The 15,621-nt window shown below is 57.5% G+C and overlaps 1 protein-coding gene across 1 annotated transcript in view; it reads right to left on the reverse strand.

The window, feature by feature from the left end:
* Window positions 1–1,202: 1,202 nt before the first annotated feature.
* The window catches only part of LOC101654000 (dual oxidase 2), a 19,347-nt gene continuing 4,928 nt past the window's right edge, over window positions 1,203–15,621 (reverse strand). The window contains exons 9-32 of the mRNA XM_004709492.1: window positions 15,009–15,172; window positions 13,656–13,831; window positions 13,332–13,450; window positions 12,749–12,886; window positions 12,428–12,541; window positions 12,049–12,251; window positions 11,625–11,810; window positions 10,066–10,291; window positions 9,884–9,977; window positions 7,939–8,126; window positions 7,537–7,545; window positions 7,349–7,418; window positions 7,007–7,090; window positions 6,273–6,451; window positions 5,928–6,158; window positions 5,706–5,805; window positions 5,044–5,093; window positions 4,702–4,829; window positions 4,303–4,456; window positions 2,640–2,872; window positions 2,246–2,404; window positions 1,777–1,932; window positions 1,557–1,685; window positions 1,203–1,325 (exon numbers count right to left, since the gene is read on the reverse strand). Of these exons, the coding sequence (XP_004709549.1) occupies window positions 1,203–1,325; window positions 1,557–1,685; window positions 1,777–1,932; window positions 2,246–2,404; window positions 2,640–2,872; window positions 4,303–4,456; window positions 4,702–4,829; window positions 5,044–5,093; window positions 5,706–5,805; window positions 5,928–6,158; window positions 6,273–6,451; window positions 7,007–7,090; window positions 7,349–7,418; window positions 7,537–7,545; window positions 7,939–8,126; window positions 9,884–9,977; window positions 10,066–10,291; window positions 11,625–11,810; window positions 12,049–12,251; window positions 12,428–12,541; window positions 12,749–12,886; window positions 13,332–13,450; window positions 13,656–13,831; window positions 15,009–15,172 (3,413 nt within the window). The remainder of the gene's footprint in view (window positions 1,326–1,556; window positions 1,686–1,776; window positions 1,933–2,245; window positions 2,405–2,639; window positions 2,873–4,302; window positions 4,457–4,701; window positions 4,830–5,043; window positions 5,094–5,705; window positions 5,806–5,927; window positions 6,159–6,272; window positions 6,452–7,006; window positions 7,091–7,348; window positions 7,419–7,536; window positions 7,546–7,938; window positions 8,127–9,883; window positions 9,978–10,065; window positions 10,292–11,624; window positions 11,811–12,048; window positions 12,252–12,427; window positions 12,542–12,748; window positions 12,887–13,331; window positions 13,451–13,655; window positions 13,832–15,008; window positions 15,173–15,621) is intronic.

A 15,621-nucleotide genomic window follows, 5' to 3' on the forward strand; every position in this document is an offset into this window, starting at 1 on the left:
ACTCCGGTGCAGATACCCAAGAGACACGAGTGCAGTAAATTCCCCAAAGACAGGCCAAGAATGCTCATAGCTTTATTCTCAGTCATCACAAAAACAAGAAATAAGTCAAATGTCCATCGACAGAACGGATAAATAAAGTGCGGTCCATCTGTGTCCCAGAAGACTACTGTGAGATACAAAGGGGGAAACTGTGTGTACAGCCCTGTTCATGAGTCACAAAGGCCTCCCTCACTCTGCGGAGTGACAACGGCCAGCCTGAAAGGAGCACATTCAAGATGGCCCCACTAATGTGGAGGAAGGGGGGCAGAGCCGTGGTTGCCGCTGTGGAGCTGGGGAGACGGATTGGGAAGGGGCCCAGTATCTGCAACGTGAAAGCCAAGCTCTTTAGGGCAGCGTCGATGGGCGCAGGAAATGGATGGGCCTTGAGCAGAGTGTGGATGTGACTTCCAGAGCTGGCTCCTCGGTGCGATGACAAACGGCCCTGGTTTGCAGGGACATGAGACTTTCGGTGCTAAAACCAGGAGAATCCTGGGAAAACTGGACTGCGGCTCACCCACTTCCTAGGGCAGAGATCACTGAGAAGAGGTGACTGGCTGGCTGGGAGAGAGGCTGCTCCAGAAAGCTCAGAGAGGGGCTGGCCCCAAGGGCAGGTGGCCGGCATTGCTGGTCAGCACCAGGAAGGTCAGGGCTGGGGAGGCATCTTTGTTCCTCCTCTGAGTCCCTGCCCCTCTAGGAGCAGGGAAGGTTGGGATTGGGGCTGCTCCCTTCTGGAACGGGAGTTAAAACATCTTTGGAGACTGAGCTGAGACTGTCCAGTTCTGCCCATCGCGGCTTCTGGGCTCGGCTCCCATGGGATCCTCTCTCTAAACCTTCTCTTTGCATCCAATATCGGACCCCCATCCTCTCTCAAATGTCTAGGCCAAGAAAACTAGATTTGGGGGCTCATGGGAGGCAGGCACGATTGAATCTCTTCACCTTCTCCCCATTTTGCTCATAACCACCTCGTGTGACCTGAGCCAGGGGTTCTTCTCTGCTTTCTCAGATCCTGGGGCAGAGAGGCAGGGAGGGAGGGGCTGCCTCAGCTCTCCAGCTGGGGTTGCTGGTAGACTCAGGCAGAGCAGTCGCTGGCAGGACTGTGCAACTTGGGTCGCAGAAGGGAGGAGCGGTGGGTGCCGGTGCTGGGAGCAGAGTGGGAAGGTGCCTCAGAAGTTCTCAAAGTGGTGCATGAAGTGGACCTGGTCCTGCCGGTTGATGAGCTGGCAGGCCTTCTCGACATTCTTGGTCATGCCAGGAGGGCCGCAGCTGAACACCCCAACCTTCCGCACCTGTCAGGTGAGGGGAGAGGCCCTCCACTTTAGGTACTCGCTCCCCAGGAGGAAGCAATCCTCAGACCTGGCTGAGGGGGGCGGGGTTGTGGGGGGGGGGTGCAGCACATCCGCTCCAGGCCCTTGGGGGGGGGCACCTTAAGTGGCAGCGCTTTCCCCGGGAGCTCTCCTGGGAACCCCATCTTGTGGACTGTGGGTGGGGAAAGGCCGAACGCATGGAGGAGGGCTGACCTGGGGGTGGACCTCCTGCAGGGAGTTGAAGAAGCGTTCAAAGGGGGGGCGGCCAAAGTGCGTGATGGAGTGCAGGCCCGTGAACAGACTCCGGTTCAGCACCTTCTGGAAGTGCCGCTCACAGATGTACTGGGGGATGGGGAGAAGATGGGGAGGGGCGGTCATGTCGGGTACTGCCAGGTCCAGCGTCCAGCCCAGACGGTGGCGGGCCTTGACGCACCAGCATGGTGGTCCTGAGGTCGAACTTCTCGGCCAGCTGCGTGATGTAGATGTGCACCGACACCAGGTCCTGGCGGTCATTCTCCTCCACCTCCCGGATGATGTCGGCCAGCCACTCGAACTGCCGCTGCGTCCGCGTCACCCAGATGAAGTAGATCTGGGGACACGGGACACGAGGCTCCAGCATGGGACCAGGCTCAACTTTCATCTGGGAGGCTCGAGGACCCCGCACCCCGCACAAGACACCCCGCCTCTGGCAGGACGCTCTGAAGCCAAAGCTTCTCACCAACAGATGCTTTGTCGCCCCCGCCCCCCCTCAGACACTGGTTCTGGACAGCTGTGGGTGAGAGGTCTTCAGAAGGCCCCACCAGAGGGAGCCCAGGCCGTGTCCCCATGCTGGTCTGCTGTGACATAGGAACACACTCTGGGCCACCCGTCCCCATGACTTTGAAAGGGGGCGGGACACTCACCTTCTTACAGAGCATTTGGCTGCCCAGAGAGGACTTGAAGACCAGGTCTTTGAGAATGGACGCAAAGGGGGTGACCCCAATGCCCCCTCCCACCAGCACGGACACCTCAAACTTGTGCCACTCCTGGTGGCCCTCTCCAAATGGGCCATCGAGGTACAGCTGCAGAGAGGAGGAGAGGGGAGTTGTGCCGGCCCTGCCCTCACGCGGAGGCCAGAATGGAGGGGTCATAGGAAAGGAAGGTGCAGAGACATCTCATCTTGGTTCAAAGCCCTCTTCTCGCTCCCAGCCTGGCCCAGGGGTAATTGGAGCTTCTCGTTTTAGGATGAGAGAGGGCAGGGACCCACCACCCATGCCTAAGGCCCAGTCACCAGATTCCCAGGGGTGGACCCGGCACCTTTGGGTATCTGGCACTGCCACCGCCCGTTGGGGGTGAGTAGATCTCCCTGAGGCGGGTGGTCCAGGGCCCCGCGGCCCGGATGTGCAGGCTGAGTGTGTCCTCGTGGGGGGCGGAGGTGAGCGTGAAGGGGTGGTACTCGGTGGTGCCCAGGGCCAGGCAGGCGATCCGCACCCACTGCCCTGACTTGTACTCAAAGCCTTGGGGCCGCTGGAACCGCAGGTGGGTCACTCCTGGGGAGGGGTGGGGCGTGGATTAGAAAACCTGCTTCTATCACCTTCGGATTACTGGGCACACTTCCCTCTCCACATGCCCACAGCACAAGGGAGGGGACTCGGGATCTGAGCAAGGCGCCACTGCTTCTCTATTTCCTGGCACCCAAGAGCAGGTTTCTGGTCCCCATCTCACCCCTCCACTCCTCTCTGCACCCCCTTCAGCTGGACCCTGCCAGCTCCAGAGAGCTCAGCTTCCCCATGGGGTTCTGGGCTCCCCAGGGGCTGTTCATGTGTCTCAAGTGGAAGGCAGCACACGGTCTTATCAAGTTTGAGCTGATCTTTCCTGCCTAGTCACAGCCAAGCCCAAGGCCAATGCTCTCCATGTTAATCAGAGAGATTGGGGAGGCTGGAGCTAGCAAGCCACACACCGACACTCGAGGTGTCCATAGGGCACTCTTGGTGGAAATGACATTGAAATGAGGTTGATTTTTTTGCTCTTGGACACTTAAGCCTGGTCATCCACTTCCAAATAATCAGCCACTGAAAGCCCCAAGGGACACAGGTGTACTCAGACACGCATGGAATCTCTGAAAGCCAGGGTGGCCTTGGTGGCAACTGGTGACACTTAAAAAACGATCTCCTGCCACGCTCCACAGGGAGCCAAGTGCCTGCCTTGGCCAACACTCGGCTCTCCCACCTTCTGGGCCATGTTTCCCCGTCTTGGAAGCAGGCTATTCGGAGAGGATTACCCAAACCTACTGCCATCGAGTTGACTCCAGCTCACAGAGACCTTGTGGGGGTTCGTGAGACTCTACATCTATCTCTACGGGAGGAGATGGCCGCCTTTCTCCTTTGGGGTGGCTGCTGGGTTTGGTACCACAGATCTTGCCATTAGCCACTCAAAGCCTGAAACTACAATGCCACTAGGGCCCCTTAAGAGAAGATAAAAATCCCAAACTAAACTCACTGCCGTCGGGTCGATCTGGACCCATGGTGACCCTACAGGACAAGGTGGTACTGCCTCTGGGGGTTTCTGAGACGGTGCCTCTTCCCGGGAGCAGAGACCTTTGTCTTTGTCCTGTGGGTTCCAACCGCTAACCTGTGGCCAGCAGCCCAACACGGAATGCCTCTACCACCTGGACCAATAGGAAGGGATATAAGGTTGGTGCACTACTCTGGCCACCTAGGTGGAGGGTCTTTGGGGACCTTGAGCCCCTCTGCCTGCCCTGTCAGCGGGCTCATCCACAGCCACTGCTCCCTGCCAGCAAGCCTTCCCGGGGGGCTGTGCAGCCTTTTCCGTGGCTGCATTCCCTCCAGGAAAGCCTCGGGAGCCCAAGAGGCTATCAGGGTCTGTGATGGGATCGGACGGCTCGGGGAGCTGTCTCCCCAAGTTCCAAGGGTTGACCTCCAGGACTCTGCACCTGTAAGGTCAAGCCAGGACCTGGTACCTGACGGCAGCAGCTCTGCCTTCACCACGCTGATCTCCACCTTCTTCCGGCTCAGGCTCACCAGCTTGTCCCCCGCGTAGATGAGGGCCGGGACCAGGAAGAAGATGTGGAATCGGGGCATCTGAACCAGTGCCAAGCTGCCGTGGATGATGATCTGGGGACACGGCCGGCGAAGACAGCTCAGGCCCAGCCAAGCTGGGCCCACCCTGTACCCTACTGCCTTGCCCAGGCGACACTCCTGGGTGGGACTGGGTCAATGGGGCTGACACAGACTCAGGGTCTGGGGTCTGAAATCTTGATCTTCTGCCCCACTCCTCTGCCTCCCATCACTGGTGCTCCCCCCACCTCCCACCCCCACCCCCGCCCCATGGCCTGGCTCTGTCCAGAAAAGCCCCTCACCAGGATGTAGAGCAGGATGTAGAGGTGGTGGGTGAGCCAGAAGCCCCGGAAGCTGCGGCGGCGGAAGTGATGAGAGGCGAAGACGTACATGATGGCCAGCACCAGGAGCAGGAGCACCCCCGTCATGCCTGGGGGCAGGGGGCGGGGCGGGAGGACAGAGTCAGCAAGGAGGACCTCCGAGTGAGTTGAAAATCCCCTCCGTTTGCCCACTGCTCAGCAGGTGGTAGAGCTGGACTTCGTTTTAAAATGGAAGTCCTCAACCCCTATAGACAAGCCCGCCTTCCCAGGAGGTGCCGAGGTCCTCGGACGGACAGAGTCCCCCTCCAGATCACCATCGCCTACCTGGAACCGTCTGGAAGAACCACCAGTAGAACTTCTGGGGAAGCAGGGACCTGGGAGTCAAAGGCACTCTGAGCCTCTGGCGTGGGCAGGAGAGGCTCCCTCGCCTCCACCCAGCACCACAACTCGGTTCCGCTAGCCCGGGGTTCTGCTGGGGAGGCTGGGGTCCCCAAGCTCCATCCTCCACTCAGACGGCCAGCGGCCCTTCCAGCCTCCTGCAAGCGCATGTCTCCTCCCACGCTACCCTGACCTCCTTGACCACTGGGACCAGTGTTCTGGCAGATTGTGTTTTGCTCACTGCTGTGTGCCTGTGCCTAGAATCATGCCAGGCACCTAGGAAATGCTCAGTTGGCAGACTTGGCCCAGTGGCTGACTTGGCAATCCTCTTCTTGGACACCTGGCTGCTATGTCGGATGTGTTCCCTCAACATGTGTCAGCACACCTGGGGAGAGTCTCTAACTTCATCTCCCAATGCCCTTTGCTGGCAAAGCACTGCCGGCTCTCATCCTCAAAGCCTACCTGGACATCTCTTCTTAGCTTCCCGAAACGAGGCTTCTCCCCATAGCTCAGGGAGGAGCTGGCTTTCTAGGGCTGACTTTTCCCTGCTCATTAGCCTCTCAAGTCCACTCCCAGGTGCCCCCCAAGAGAGCCTTCACGGAACTGACCCATCATTGACAAAGACGATGGGGAAGATGCAGGCGAGCAGGCTGAGGGGGCTGACCGAGAAGATGTAGACATTGACCACGTGGCCAGCACTGTGCAAGACTGAGAGAGATGTCGCCGGTTAGAGGGGCCACCCAGGAACCGCTCTACCTCCAATCCAGCGCAGAGCCCGGGGCTAGACCTAGCAGAGGCCATGGTGGGGAGGGTGCCCGGGAACCACGTACTGGCCAGGACAACAGCCGCCATGGCGATCCACCGGTGGAAGTCCACGGCGGCGTCAAAGGGCACGTAGCGGTTGAGGAAGGTCTCCCGCAGGAAGGTGATGAGGTTGCGGCACATGGTGAGCAGGATGTAGGAGAACATGAAGGAGATGCTGGCCGCCGAGCCCCGCGACAGGATGATGCCCACAAAGGTGGTCTCGGATATGCCCGAAGATGGCGAGGTGAAGGCGTAGTCTGGGGAGGGCGAGAGGAGGGGTGGGCGAGGCACCAGCGGTGGGCTCCGGGCTGGCCCTGGGCGGTGCCTTGGGTTTCCCACCTGGATGCCCGGCCCGCGCCCGGCGCTCTTACAGTAAGCCCGCTCTGCGAACAGGCCCGCGCAGACGGCCGAGAAGACGGCGACGCACACGATGTGCCGCAGGTAGTTCTCCACGAAGCGCTTGTACTGCTGCAGCTTCTGGGCTAGCAGGCCCCGCTGCATCCTCTCCCGCAGCGCCTCCGTGTACAGTCTGGGAGGGGGCCCCGCCGGCCTGCTGTGGGGGAGGCAGGGTGGCTGTGAGGTCAGGGCACTCTGGCCTCCCCCATAGGACCCCCGGCAGAGGTCACATTGGGCCCTCAAAGGAAGAGCACCAAACACTGAGGAGCAGACTCTCCCACCCACCCTCTTCCCTCCTCTGGTCCACCCTGCCTCCCGCCCTGCGCCCTGCCCCAGCCTGACCCATCTACTCGAAGCAGGCAGAAGTCAGGACACCCCTCACTATCCTCTTGGTGTTACTTCAAAGCACAAGGCGAAAGAATGGGGTGCAAAATACTGAATGTAAAGCAATGGCCTGCTCGGCAAACCCCGACCAATTCACAAAACGTAGAGAGCCACGAGATAAGGAGACGGAAGGAAAGGTCGAACTGAAGGCAGAGACTGAAGAGCACTTTGACTGTCTTCCACCCACCCCCACCACCCCTACCCCCCAAACACACACACCAGGCCAGGGACAAATAGGAGACTCCGATGGTCCCTTGGGTGGCAAGGCGTAACCCTGAGACCCTGCCCCAATCTCCCTAGGCCCAGGAATCTGGGAAACACTCACTTTTTGCCAAACCTCTTCTTCAGCCCAGAGCCTCCTAGCTCAGGAGCTTCTAAGGCAGGAAGGCCCAGTCCGTTGGCATAGGAGCTGAGAGAAGGAGGGGGAGGGGGGGAAGACAGCAGAGCCCAGTGACTGCATATACTTTGAACTTGTGGTTTAACTCAACGCTGGCCTAGAGGGGCAAGGAGCCAGCAAGCTCCTGGGTGGCCTGGGGTATGTGAGGCAGCTGGAATGGGGGCTAGGACTACTTCCCCATAGCAACTGTCTGCCTTCTGGGGCTGACACAGCAGCCCCACACCCTGCATTTCTCTGTAGGGGACCTCCTAACGCCCCATGTCTGCTCACCTTTCCTTGGGCGTCCGAGAGATAAATGAGACTCGGGAGTTGATGTTTTGTTTCAAAATGTCTCGGACACCTGCGGAGGAGAACAAGAAGCTAGACAGGCTTCCCCACAGGGCAGTTGGGGTAAGGGCCGAGACCAGGGCTTTCCCTACCCCACCAGGAAGACTTCTGGGCCCCTACCAGTGACTGGCCTGTTCCCCCTCGCTCCCCACTCTGAGTACGCCCCACTACACAGGGTGGCCACTGCTAGATAACTTGCGAAAAGTAGAAAGGGGCCCCCCTTCTGGGGGCGGCCCCCCTACAGGGTCATGAACCCCGACTTGGTGTCAAGAAGATAGCATTCTTCCTCCAGGTAGATACAGCCCACACCGGTTAGTGGCCGAGTCTTGGTGAGCAGCAAGCAGGCAGAATTTCAGGTCACCCCTGACCCTACTGTTGACAGCTTAGTGCAGTGCACAGATTGCACATTGGTATGTGACAACGGAGGGCACGGGCACGGCTCCGCGCCGGGCACTGAGGACCGGTTGAAGGGAAGCTCTGGGTCCTGTTCACCGAAGCCACTCCCCCTATTCCTTCCTTGCATAGCCACACACCTCCACCTCCACCTTTGACGCAGAGCTGCGTGTGGCGAAGCTCGCTGTCATGGTCCCTCAGCATGAAGTGGAAGTCCTCCCACGTCAGCTCCTCCTTGTCCTCGAAGCCTGCCTCCCGGAACATGGACTCCACCACCTCGGCCAGCTGGGCCTTGGTCAGGCAGTTGTTGGAGATCTCGATGAAGGAGCTGGGGTTGGGGTTGGGGAGGGAGGGGGAGGGAGGACCACAGACAGAGCAGCCTGTCACCAGGCTGGGCCAGGCTTGGGCGGATGCAGGGTGGGGCAGGGCCAGATGAGCTCATGTGGCTCCCAGTGACCCGGGAAGTGGCACCGAGAAGGTGCTCACCTGGCCCGCAGATGACACTAAGCTGGGTGCGGTGGCCACAAGCTCAGGAGGTAGAAGAGAATTGAAAGTGACCTTGAGCAGTGGGAGAAAGCAGCCCGTAGACCTGGGAGACTGCCGCCCAGCTGGGATGTGTCCAGGGCACATGCTTGTTGGGGCAGGCTGTCTGCCCACTTTCCTCCGTGGGCCCTGGCGCACGTTAGGCCCCTAGACCCCCATTTGCTCAGTGAAGCTGGAGCACAAGGCAGTGAGAGTGGCGAGGAGCTGGAGCTACTGCACTGCCCACTGCTTCCTTGTGCCAGCATCTTGCCAGGCAGCCGGAAGTGTCTCCACACCCAGACTGACTGTGGCCACACGTTTCTTGGGCTGTACTTGGGGAAAAAAGCAAACAGGCCGTACCCATGGGGACAAGCCCAGCAGGAAAAGACCCAGCCCGCCCGGCACGGCCACCACTGCCGTCACCTGCCAGAAAAGCATCCCTCTGTGTGACAGGACCTGGGGGTGGGCACTCAGCCTTTGGTGGCAGGGATCCTCTCCCAGATTCCCTAGAGCCCTGCCCAAGGCTGAGCCTGCAGCGACACACCCAAGTGGCTATTGACTGCCATCAGTTTTATCCAAGCCCCTTCAGAAGACCCTTTTCTAATGATGAATAATAAATAAATAAATATAACCACCAAAAAAAATAGGAGGGAAGAGGCGGAAAAAAAGAGTTGATACCAAGGGCTCAAGTGGAAAGAAAATGTTTTGGAAACGTTGATGGCAACCTATGTACAAGTGTGCATAATACAACTGAATGATGGGTTGTCATAAGATTTGTCAGACCCACCCCCCACTAAAATTATTAATAATAAGAAGAAAGAACCAGAAGCCCCTGTCCAGTGTGGTCCTTGGACGCTAAGAGGGATGCATAAGGCAGTGAAAAATGGCGCAAAGGGACAGGTGAGTTCGGTCCATTCACTCATCCACTTCCTTTTATCTCACTCAGGGACCACGTGTTGGACGCCTCTATGTCCCATGCACAGGGCATAGGGGATGGGTTCAGCGGGGAGCAAAGGGATGTGAACCTTTGTGGCTGGGCACTGATTTCAACAACACAGAACCTGATGCTCAGTGCTGGCCTTTACCGGCACACCAGAAACAGAAATGGCTTAAGATGAAGGAAGAACAAGTTGGAATGGAAAGGAGCTTCCATGTTGTTACTCCCAATTGCATGCCATGTGATACGTGTTAGAAGAATCCATCCATCCATCCATCCATCCATCCATCCATCCATCCATCCATCCTTTTACTAAGTGTGTGTCAGACACAGTGTTAGGAGAGCTGGATTTTGTAAACAGTTTGTTTTCAAGGATCCAAAGGCACCCAAAATGTCAGAAAGCATCATTGGGTTTTGGTGGCATTTGTCTTGTTTTATAAACCCTCCTAGAATCCCAGGCCTGGCAGGTAAACTTTTGGAACCGGGCACCCCGAGAGACGTACACTCTGCCTGGACCCCTGCCTCTCACAGCAGATAGCCACCTTGCCTGCCCCCCTCTGGCCTGACCTGTGTTCCTATTTAAAACATCGGGAAGTTGCAGGCATGGCCCACCCCACACCCCGTACCCCATCATGGTGAAGAATTCTTGCTTGGAGAGAAAGCCGTTCTCATCAAGGTCATACATGGTGAACATCAGGCGGGACTTATCCTCAGGGGAGCCTGGGTAGAGAAAGGTGTCTATCAGCTAGCTCCCTGCTGAAAGACATCCAGGGCCTTGGATGAGGCTTACCACCCCACTGGTACCCACCTTTCATGAAGACCACCAGGATGTCCAGGAACTCCCGGAAGGACAGGTACCCGTTGCCATCCTTGTCGGCCAGAGAGAACATGGACTCCACAAACATGTCCTGAGGCTTGAGGCCCAGAGACTCGGCAAACTCGGCCCTGCTCAGCTCGCACGACAGGGCCTCCCGCACCTTCTGTGAGGAGTCCAGGGGCAGGGACCCTGCATCTGCCTGGTTAATGTCCAGCACCTGCACTTGGGCAGCGGCCGGGAGGGAGAAGGGGAGAAGGAGCAGAAGCCCAGTCTGGAAGCAGTTCAGTGACACCGCCCCCTCCCCTTCTCATCTCCCCAAAATCCAATCAGAAAGGTCGAGCCCTGGTAGCTCCTTGGTCCTCAGACAGACTTCTGGCTCAGGCATCGACTCTCCAGCAGAAGGGGTGAATCAAGCCTCTTGTAACCAGCCTTTTCTGCGCCCCTACCCCAACCCATCAGCAATGTTATATAGGGAGTGAGATAGTTTATTGTGCCAGCCTGGCTGATAAACACAAGTGGGATTAACTGAAGGGCAGAGAGATAAATGGCTTGGTGAGCCTCGCCTTACTTGTCTCTCGCTCTGTGATCATCAGACCAGTGTGCGGCTGCCTTGCTTGTTCTGTGCCTCAATTTAAAGGCTACACTACCTGTGGGACGCCTAGCCTGTGGACTGTGTCACTGTAAGTTGAGGTCCCTTTAAGACATCTCTGGAGCTGGGGACTGGCAGTTGGTGACCTGCCTTGTGATTGGCTGCTGTGCTGACATAGCCTAGCTCTCTCTACAAATAGAGGAAGATCTGGCAGCAGACTAGACTTGAAGGACTGCTAGTCTCTCACAACTCTCTCGTGAGTTGCACTGAGCCATTTGTAGTGCTTTATAATTTAACTGTTTATTTCTTGTATTATATATTTATCTGTATATGATTTAACAGTTCATTTCTTGTTATATATCTAATTATCTTTATAAATAAATATATTGAATTATCAGCAATTTGGTTTTATCTCTCTAGAGAACCCTGTCTAACACAGGGAGTCTGGGAGCGGGGTGAGAGGGGGTGGGGGGTGGGCCAAGTGTGAACATGTAAAGTAAGAGAGAAAAAGACACAGTAGACACAGGTGGACCAGCAGGAAGAGGCTAAGGACATGCTCATGTTGAGGCGAATAAGGGTGCCCTGTGCCTAGAATTTGGTCATGGCTTGTTCGTATAAATGGAAAAAGCCGTACACTTGTCCAATGCCTACAAGGAACTGAAGCTAAGCCCTGTACGTAGCTCCGTGTTTTTCTATCAGGTTCCCAGGTGAGGCTGAGGCTGCGGGGACCAGACACCACTGGCATCGGGGATGGTCTTAATGAGTCCACCCACCCAATAGGGTGGAAACTGTCTGAATCATGGTTTTCTAGACAAGGAAACAATGGAGGCACAAAGCAGAGATGTGACTGGTGACTCCTCAGTGACTAAGCACAAGAGAGCACAGAGATAAGTTTGTCCCCCATGGGGTCGGTCCATGGCGCCAGATGGACCACAGGCTCCTAAGGCCCGGGTCATGGTACCTGGGCAAAAAGGTGCCGGAAGAATATCTCAAGGATGCGTCCCCGCTGCTGCTTGGTCACCGCCTTCCTGAACAGCTCCTTCTCGTCTACCGCGGCCATGTGGATGTCCAAGCCCCAGCTGCGGCAGGAGTCCCGCAGGTGCTGCACAAAGGTGGCCCGCTCCGCCTCACAGTTGAACAGCAGCACCTGGGTGAGAGCAGGGTCGCACTGATGCTGAGAACAAGAGCTTCACATTCTGCCTCCCCTGGGGCTAGCATTGAGGAAAGGAAGGAAAGACTGCCCCCCACCCCACCCTTTCAGGATGGGTCCAGTGTCTGCAGGGAGTCTCTCTCCCCAGCTTCCACAGGGTTCCTCTGCAGCGGAGGAGAGAGTAGCCTGCGAGGACTTCCCAGGCTGGGGTGATGTGGAAGCCAGGCGGCCTCACCAGGTCATACTCCTTGGGGATCTTGAGCAGCAGGGCGCGGCACCCACGGTCGCTGGACAGGATGAGGTTGACCTGCTGAGCGGGCCGTAGCTGGATGATGCGGAGCACGACGAGCTGCCTGTCCAGGACCTGCAGACCCCTGTCTGCGACGAGCTGGATGATGATGGGATAGCTCTTCTCCTTGGGGCCCGGCCACTCCATCGCTGGAGGAGAGGCAATGGCACAGAGTGATCCGATAAGGTTCCCGGGCTTGCCCTCTACCAGGGCCAGCGGGGACCTCGAAGCCTGACTTTCCCCTGAATCTGCAACCTGGTTCTTTCTCCTAGGGGCTCCCCCAAGCCCCCCACCGGCCCTCTTCCTCCCCTCAGCCCTGGCTCACCTGGCACCCCATCCTTGGCCGAGTTCTTCCGCATGCTCTCTTTGCCTTTCTTCAGTAGCTTCTTGCGCTCTCGGCCCCGGAAATAGGCCACCACGGCCGCGATGAGTAGACTCACTGAAGGGGATCAGAGGAGCCCGTGGGGAGGGCCTTGCCTGCAGCTTCACTGGCCCTTTGGCTGCCTCCCCTCCCTTCCCAAGACCCTTGAGCCTGGCCTCAAGCCGTGCCAAGGTACCAAGGACCTTGCCCTGCAGGACAACGGGACTAGCTGTGGGGAGCAGGGAGGCCCCGAGAGGGACGATGGGGTGAGGGTAAAGGGCTCACCTAAGGGAAGCAAGCAGAGAGCTACAAGGGTGATTCCAAATCCAGGACCGCTGCCCTCAAAGTAGTCCACCACGGTCAGGGGCACACAGGCGGGCAGGCCTCTGGTCGTGAGCTGCTCGGGCTGAGGGCAGGGTGCACCTGAGGAGACCTAAACCTCAAAACCCAAGAACACATTCCTCGGCCAAGCAGCCGTCCCTGTAGTCTTATAAAGGCCCAAGCTGTCCTCTTCCCAACCCCGGTCGACTGCCCCGAAACGTGTTTCCCTTAAAACGCCCCTTCCACATTACACATCCCCGGAGACATCAACAACGCCACGGAATTGTGCATGCAGAACGTGTAGAAAGTGATCGATCCTCTACTGGGTAATGTTGCACAACAGGGTTCTGAACTGTTTTCAATTCCGATCCATTCTTTGCCCCTCAGCATCCACCGCACTTGACCACAAGGCGAAAGCCAGAGGCCGGGCTGCGCCAGGCCTTACTGGGGGAGTGGCCCCATGGGGCTTCCGCCCCAGCCCCGAGGGGGCCCTCTTCCTCTTCGCCTTTCCTCTGGCCACGTCACAGTGTTTTCCCTGGATGCTCACCCTCGTGCCAGACGAAGACGCTGGGCTGCAAGGCGCTGGGGTCCACGTTGGTGACCGCCACTAGCACGTCCCGCAGGGTGGTGTTCCTGATCTCGGCAATCTCCTCCTCGGAGAACAGCCTGTGTTGGGGGAGGATGAGACGTGGCTGGAATCAGGACTCTCCAGCAGCCTCAGGCTCAAGGACTCAGACCAGGAAAGAGACACAGAGGGGTTGGGGCTCATGGGGGCTGCCTGGGGCCAGAGAGAGAGGGTCTTGTGCCCAGGCTGAGGCAGAAGCTGAGGCAGGGGCAGGGGCTGGGGGGGGGGGGCGCAGGCTGGCCTTACCCATTCCTGGTATTCTCAAACCAGTAGCGGTCGCCGTCCCGCAGTCGCACAAACTGGTCCAGGACAATGGCAGTGAAGAGGGGTCCGGGCCCCCCGTGGCTCTCCAGGAGCCCCCCTGGGAGCAGCTCCAGCCGGGACAGGTCCTGATTATAGAGCGCGGCTGTGGCCTCCAGCACCTGGGCCAGCAGAGGAGGTGAGGAGACTGTGCCCTGGAAGGCAGCCACTGCTGTCCCAGCCTTTACATGTAGGGCCCCTACCCGGTTGCTCTGTCCTGGCTTGGGGGCGTGGGCATGGGGGGGAGGCCGCCTCCTCTTCATCTTCCTAAGCAGTTTGTCCATCTAGCAGGAGCTAGCCATTGAGGGGGTGGTGGGGATCTGTGTCCCCGCCCATGGTGAGGCAGGTGTCCAAGGACCTAGCCTGTGGTCTTTGCTACACGGCCTGCCCAATTCCTGCGAGCAGTTTCAGGGACACCCTCCCCACGGGAAGGAACACTGCAAGACTGAGAGCATTGCACGCAACCAAGAAGACACCCTTTCGAAGAGGTACGATGTAGTAGCTAAGAACATACGCTGGAGTCAGGTGACCTGAGTTTAAAGCCAGCCTCTAGGATTGACTGGCTACTTTGTCCCTAAAACAGGGATAATGATAGTAGCTGTGAGAGCTGGGGCTCCAAGAACTGCCCCACCCCCAGACCCAGACCTCAGGTTTCCCACTGTGGACTGGAACAGTGGGATGCTTTTCTGTCGCTTGTTTTAGTGGGGCTTGTTTTAGTAGTGCTCCTCCCGTAGCAGGTGTCGGCTTTCTCGGGTTTTATTGTGTCTACTTTATTACATGCATGTATACAGTAGGGATCCCTGTGTAGCGGGTACATGGTGGGCTGCTAACCTCAAGGTCGCCAGTTCAAAACCACCAGCCACTCCATGGGAGAAAGATGGGGCTTTCTATTCCCCTAAAGAGTTCCAGTCCTGGAGCCTCACAGGGCCAGTTCTGTCCTGTCCAATAGAGTCACTATGAGTCCACCTCCACTCGATGGCAGTGAGCTTGGTTTTTGCTTGTCTGTCTGTCTATTTGATCACACAGTGGTCAAGACCTCAGTTGCTAAACAAAAGGCCCATGGTCAAACATACCCACCACTGTGCATGAGCAAGACGAGGCCGTCGGCCTCCAGAAAGATTACGACCTTGGGAACTACATGGGACTCCTCTGCTCTGTCCTACGGGACCACCGAGTCAGAATGACACCTGGCCCCAGGGAACAGATGAAAGGAGTTGGTCTATGAACAGGCCCGGGCCCATCTCCACTCCAGGAACACGTTAGCCGTTATTCTCCTGCGACTCCATTACTCATGCTGACCTGGGGCTCCACGTGGGGACTGAGCTCACTCCAGTTGTTCGGGGTGTTTAAGCCGAAGGCCATCAGAGCCTGGTTATAGCTGGGCAGCCCCATGTCTCTGCCCCGCTGGATGCTGCTGGCCACATAGTCTGTGCGAGAGAACTTGCCAGGGCCAGGCCAGTAATCTAAGGAAAAGAAAAGGCTAATGGTAGCTTCTGCCCCCAACCCTTCCTCATCTGGGGCTTTTGACACCGTCTCCACCACTACCCCACTCAGAGCTCCTCTAGGTACTGTCCTGGCAATGGCCTCGATGTAGGGCCAGTGTCACCATGTGTGATCAGGGACAATTTCCCTGGCCGGACTTTTCCCCTAAAAACTCACTCACTCACTCAGAGACATAAGTAATTTATAATCAAAACAACACTAGATAGTAAATTATGTTTTAAAAAGTTTGAAAGTCCTTTTCTCCTAATGGCTATTTGAAGTGTGTGTGTGTGTGTGTGTGTGTGTGTGTACACTGCAGATGGCCCCGGTTTGCGGGTGATGGACTGAGAAGGGTCTCCAGGCCCCAATCCTTGGGACTCAGTACTCACCGTGTGTGTGTGTGTGTGTGTGTGTGTGTGTGTGTGTGTGC

The sequence above is a fragment of the Echinops telfairi genome, unplaced genomic scaffold, assembly GCF_000313985.2.
Source record: "Echinops telfairi isolate 266 unplaced genomic scaffold, ASM31398v2 ScPeMD7_8;HRSCAF=38, whole genome shotgun sequence".
Taxonomy (NCBI): domain Eukaryota; kingdom Metazoa; phylum Chordata; class Mammalia; order Afrosoricida; family Tenrecidae; genus Echinops; species Echinops telfairi.